At 36.1% G+C, this 5654-nt stretch overlaps 2 protein-coding genes across 2 annotated transcripts in view; both read right to left on the bottom strand.

Annotated features, from left to right (window-relative positions):
- The window catches only part of LOC107679706 (adhesion G-protein coupled receptor G2-like), a 21032-nt gene extending 19550 nt beyond the window's left edge, over positions 1–1482 (bottom strand). Inside the window, exon 1 of the mRNA XM_016475335.1 lies at positions 1410–1482. Within this exon, the coding sequence (XP_016330821.1) occupies positions 1410–1482 (73 nt within the window). The remainder of the gene's footprint in view (positions 1–1409) is intronic.
- Positions 1483–3229: 1747 nt separating this feature from the next.
- Positions 3230–5654, bottom strand: part of LOC107679705 (adhesion G-protein coupled receptor G2-like) — an 8082-nt gene continuing 5657 nt past the window's right edge. The window contains exons 8-10 of the mRNA XM_016475334.1: positions 3868–3976; positions 3498–3775; positions 3230–3351 (exon numbers count right to left, since the gene is read on the bottom strand). Of these exons, the coding sequence (XP_016330820.1) occupies positions 3230–3351; positions 3498–3775; positions 3868–3976 (509 nt within the window). The remainder of the gene's footprint in view (positions 3352–3497; positions 3776–3867; positions 3977–5654) is intronic.

The following is a 5654-nucleotide window of genomic DNA, read 5'->3' as shown; positions in this document are numbered from 1 at the left end:
GTTACACCAAATACACAAAATAATGATCTTTAAAAAAGCATCATATGACCCCTTTAAATAGTAGATCAGTAAGTTGGCTTTCTCAAACCAACTTAATTATTTAACAAAAGTTAAAGAGTTTAGTCAGATTACACAGACTGACTCACAACAAGAAATCTTTAATTTTTTTTGACCTAGGAAAAGTAAAAAAAAAAAAAATAGTAAAAATAAATTCAATGAATTCCATTATTCAGAGTAGTTTACTTGGGATATGTAACAAAAAGTGTTACAAAATTTGAGCCCACAACATACAGTTTGCTTTGTAACATTAATGAAGAAACTGAATAACACCATCTCTGTCATGATTGTTTGCATGTTGGTGTTTTGTCATTTAAATATCTCTTGGAGCTGCTCATTTTCCTTATATGCAAATATTCTGAACTAAAAGTTTTACATTGGCATACTAACCTACTGTGGAGATCAAAACTAGAAAACAATATATAAATACTTGATTTTTTTTTCTGAAATTTTAATCTTCATCACTCAAAATTTGAAGGAATATTAGCAGTGGGTACAATAGTAAAAATAAATTCAATGAATTCCATTATTCAGAGTAGTTTACTTGGGATATGTAACAAAAAGTGTTACAAAATTTGAGCCCACAACATACAGTTTGCTTTGTAACATTAATGAAGAAACTGAATAACACCATCTCTGTCATGATTGTTTGCATGTTGGTGTTTTGTCATTTAAATATCTCTTGGAGCTGCTCATTTTCCTTATATGCAAATATTCTGAACTAAAAGTTTTACATTGGCATACTAACCTACTGTGGAGATCAAAACTAGAAAACAATATTTAAATACTTGATTTTTTTTTCTGAAATTTTAATCTTCACTCAAAATTTGAAGGAATATTAGCAGTGGGTACAACACTGTTCTACTAACATGTTTGACAAAATAACCTAGGCATTTCAACAAATACCTTTATTTTGTGGAAAACACAGAGATCAAAATTACAGAACAACCAACTGTAGCATAAAAGAAGATTACAACTAAAATCTTGGTTCTGATAAACATTTGCGTTCACTCTGCCATGTAGCTGTATAGGAGGCCTAACTCCTGCTGCACAAAACATACCCAAAGCAAGACACTTCCTCCTCCACTTTTCACTGTCTTCTTTACTTGCTCTGGGTTCAGTCTTTCCCCAGTTCCCCATGCCAAACATAATGTTTCCCATCTGACCCAATTCAATTAAACTCGCTCTCATCACTAAAGTGAACTTTGGACCAGTTCCCCTCTGTCCACACAACATGCCCCTCAGCAAAGGTGAGCTTAGCCTTTTGATTCTTTCTGCTGATGAGAGGCTTGGTCACTGCAGAGTGTGCTTTCAGTCCAACTTCTCTTAAACGTGCCGAGACAGATCCATACCCTGTTCATCGCTGAACTGGTGAACAATTCCAGTTGCAGTGTTGAACCGATTCCCCATTGAGAGTCTCCGCATTATCCTGTTCTCTCGTGCGTTTGTCTTATGTGGACGACCAATCTTTTTGGGGGACTTGAATGAATTAGTGTCATTGTAAACCTGCAATATTCGAGAAATAACAGATTTGGAATGACCAGCTTCTCTTGCGATGACTGAAAGGGTCATCCCATTGGCCTTCATCTGGACAACCTCCTTTCACAGGGTTTTAGTCACCTTAGATCAGCCCACCATCTTGCAATTTCAATGAAAATTAGAGGAACGCTGCCAGTTAAATACAGTTTGTCAGATAATTAAGAAGATAACACCAATAACTGGGAGGTATGTTCTGTAATTGTGATCAGAGATAGTTTTTTCCCAAACCTGCTTAAATGTGGTGGACATTTTTCTTGTGTACCCACAGTTTTAAAATCATGTAATGAAATTTAAAATATAACACAGAACACTATGTTGAGCTTGTGCCAAGAAAGTAATCAGACCCCTTGATTTTTTTATCACGTGTTTGCAGCCTCATGATAAAAGTCTTTACATTATTTTCATAATCAATCAATATCATTCTACACTCCTTTCCCCTTAATTAGGTATGGAGTATAGACTTAAACAAACAAAAATATTAATTTAAAACATTTTAGCATTCGGCTGCATCGTAAGAAAATATGTTAAAAAAATTAAGGGGTCTGAATACTTTCTGAATGCATTTTATATTGTAGTTATATTGTACAAAGCAACTTTAATTGCATCGAGGGGTATACATTTGATCAGTTTATGCATTGGCTGGAATCAAACCCATGTTGTTACTATTGCTAGTGCCACACTGTACTGCTTGAGCTACAGGAACACTAGTTAAAATGTACTGACAATATTTTTGTGTTGCTAATGGACTCAACAGTCCCACACATGAACTCAGAATTGTAGACTTGGCTTTATTGCTAAATGCAAATAAAAACAGTGCATTTACAGTTTTGTATTACAATTTATAACTTTTAAATGAAACACTCAATGAAACATGCAATTTAAATAAATGCACAGCTTAGGGGAAAAAAGATAAGTTACCCATTACATGTCTTCTTATTTACTATGAATAGTACAAAGGAAATACTTAGCACTGTGCATCTGTATCGTAAATATAGTGAAACCTCTATAAAGTTCAAGATTGAAATGTTATTTTTGACCCCACTATTTTTTATATTACATACACAAAACAGTTTACACATTGTATTCTGCAGAAGAACGTAAATCACAGATTGAGAACAAAGTAGTATCCAAAATCACCCCCAATACCCTCATTCACTATTCCCAACATTAGTCCACTTCAGTGAGTAAATGAAAACAAGTAGTGAACTCAAACAGTGACGTTGCATCCGAATCTGTAGTATTTGGACATTTTATTTTGGGTTAGGGTTAACTTGAATTTGCAAACCTTCCAGTGTTATTCACTTCCAGTTATTTTACCCCTACAAAAACAGTCCGTTATGCTGCTTGATATTGCAGTCTGGTATTTTGATATAGTATTTTAATTCATTACCATAATCATAAACACACTGGTTGTAGTGCAAATAGGTGTACCGTTTACTGCACTTATTCTTCTAGTTATTTACCTATAGCGGCTAATGAATCGCATATTCAAAGAAAACAGCTAACTTCCACATTGCAAAATAAGGTGGATAAAGGGTATAGAGATGATTTCAGACACAAATAAATAATTTAAAAACCTTATTGAGAACAATGGTTTGTAGTCATAAATCTGTTCAACTCATCATGAGCCTGGTCATTTTGATTCCTTTTGTTTTTCAATAGTGAAGGTGTCCACAGTGGATAAAGACTTGGTATGAGCTGCTTTTTGTTTTTCTGGCCTTGCTGTCCGACACATCCACAGAAAGATAGAAAAGCCTGTCAACAATAAAGATGATTGACAAACTGTATTATTATATTATTAGAAAGCATTTATATTGTACAGCATTATGTCTTCAGGCATATTTTCCCTTTTTTTATTTTTTTACCTCCACTGTGGTTCTGTGACTTAAGAGTAAACCTACCTTGCATTGTGTTTGAAATGCAGAATATGTAGAGTATTGTGTAGCTGGTATATCCAGAGCTAAGAAAAACCAAACCCCATGATGTACCCAGCAGACACATGAGGCCCAGCACTGTGCTGGCATCCTTCACTGGGATTTTCTTATGCTTGTTGTCCACTTTCTTTAGCTTAAAGATCTGTCTGGACACTGTGATTAGAATTATTGTGTTGAACACGAATACGATGGTGAAGTAGGAAAGGTTCACGCCATACAGGATGAGAGGCTCTGTGATCCAGCAACTGTACAACATATAATAAACAATGCTGAAAGCTAAAGAAGAGCTAAAAGCAAGGTAAAAATGAAAAGGTTAAGTTATAATATGAGGACTCACACTGGATTTGTGACTTTCGAATTTGATAAGGTCACATTTCTGGTGCCATAGAATGGACGGGTGAGTTGCTGAACTGCTAGCAAACTTCCAACAAGAACAGCAGGGACTCCTGTCAAGAGGAAAAGATTACAGGATGAGCAAATCTACACTTTAGTCATCATTTCTTAATGCTTCTATTATAACATCATGTCTGGGATTTATTTCTTTGTAATACTTAACATGCGAACTGTCATTGTTTTCAAATTGGGTGATTTTCTGAGTTTCAAAAGAAATGATAAAGGAAAGTAATTTATTAATTTGTTACAAGCACGCATCAGAGTAATAAGGCAAGTTCGGACTTTTATTATGAAATCGAAATGTACATGTAAAATCATGCAACGTTAGTTTGCATGCGAAGAGTTCAAAAGATGACATTCTTTATGTGTTTTTTGTAACAAATAAAAATACTGAAATAAAAATAATATACTGCAATACTGCCCATACTGTTACTGAATATGATGTCTGCTTCATAAATACTGTGAATAGTATGGAAATACATGGTGTTCATTGCTCAAACCGTATATATCGTCCTTTGATCACTATTGGAGTCTGGACTTTTTGGAGGTCATCTAGTGGAAAAGTTTGGTACTACACCTAAACAAAATCTTACTGAAAGTTAATTAATTATCTGAGATATCACCCTCGAATTTGGAACGCACAAGTTTAAATATGTCTGATTTTATAGCAGTTTTCTATGGAAGATTATTTCTGCATTAAAAAAAAATATACAAAATGTAAATGTGACTTAGTTTGGTACTACACCTAAACAAAATCTTACTGAAAGTTAATTAATTATCTGAGATATCACCCTCGAATTTGGAACGCACAAGTTTAAATGTCTGATTTTATAGCAGTTTTCTATGGAAGATTATTTCTGCATTTAAAAAAAATATACAAAATGTAAATGTGACTGTTTAATCTCACAATTCTGACTTTTTTCTCAAAATTATGATTTTATATGTGAATGAATGAATGATGCATTTATATAGCGCTGTTATGTCAGCGCTATATAAATGATATGTCACAGTTGCAAGTCATAAACTTGTAATTGTGAGTTTACACCTTTCAATTCTGACATTTTTCCTCAGAACTCTGAGTTTTCATCTTGCAGTTCTGTTTTTTTGTTTCTGCTAATGAAATTGTCACAGTACACATGAAAGAAATAAAAATGAATGAAAATGACTGTAATCGTAGCTTTTTATCTCACAATTCTGACATTTTCACACAATCTCTCCTCAGTGCCCTCAGGAGATCAGTCTGTCAACCCTGCCACCTCCGGTGCTTCAGGGCACAGCAGTCTCCAGCGAGCGCATCTCTCAGTGTCCACCCGGAAACGTAGCAGTTCTGGGGGGTTCGTTACCTAGAAGGAGGTCTTTATAGTGCTCTGCTTCAGGGCACCGAGCTGGCCGCTGTAAGTACACCAGAGGCCAGTCTCGAGAGACTGGTTCCCTTAATAGGTCACCTGGCGGTGTGGGAGCCCCTGCCAGATGTGTCTCATTGGGTCCTGCCCCGAGCAGGCTCTGGTTCTGTCAGTCTGAGTCTTCCAAGGAGATGACGGGTCTGAGGACCGTTATTTTCAATTGGGGACTTCGGCCAAGAGAAAGTCCTGATGCCCATGGCTCAGGACTTCGGAGGGCAGGCCCCTCTGGGGAAGAATGGTGTACGCCTCATTATACGGTGCCCATCTCTCCTCAGTGCCCTCAGGAGATCGATCTGCCAACCCTGCCACCTACGGTGCTTCAGGGCGC

Source organism: Sinocyclocheilus anshuiensis, unplaced genomic scaffold (genome assembly GCF_001515605.1).
Source record: "Sinocyclocheilus anshuiensis isolate Anshui unplaced genomic scaffold, SAMN03320099.WGS_v1.1 scaffold224, whole genome shotgun sequence".
NCBI lineage: Eukaryota > Metazoa > Chordata > Actinopteri > Cypriniformes > Cyprinidae > Sinocyclocheilus > Sinocyclocheilus anshuiensis.
Note: the sequence above shows the minus strand (reverse complement) of the source record. Positions and strands in the feature narration are given on the sequence as shown.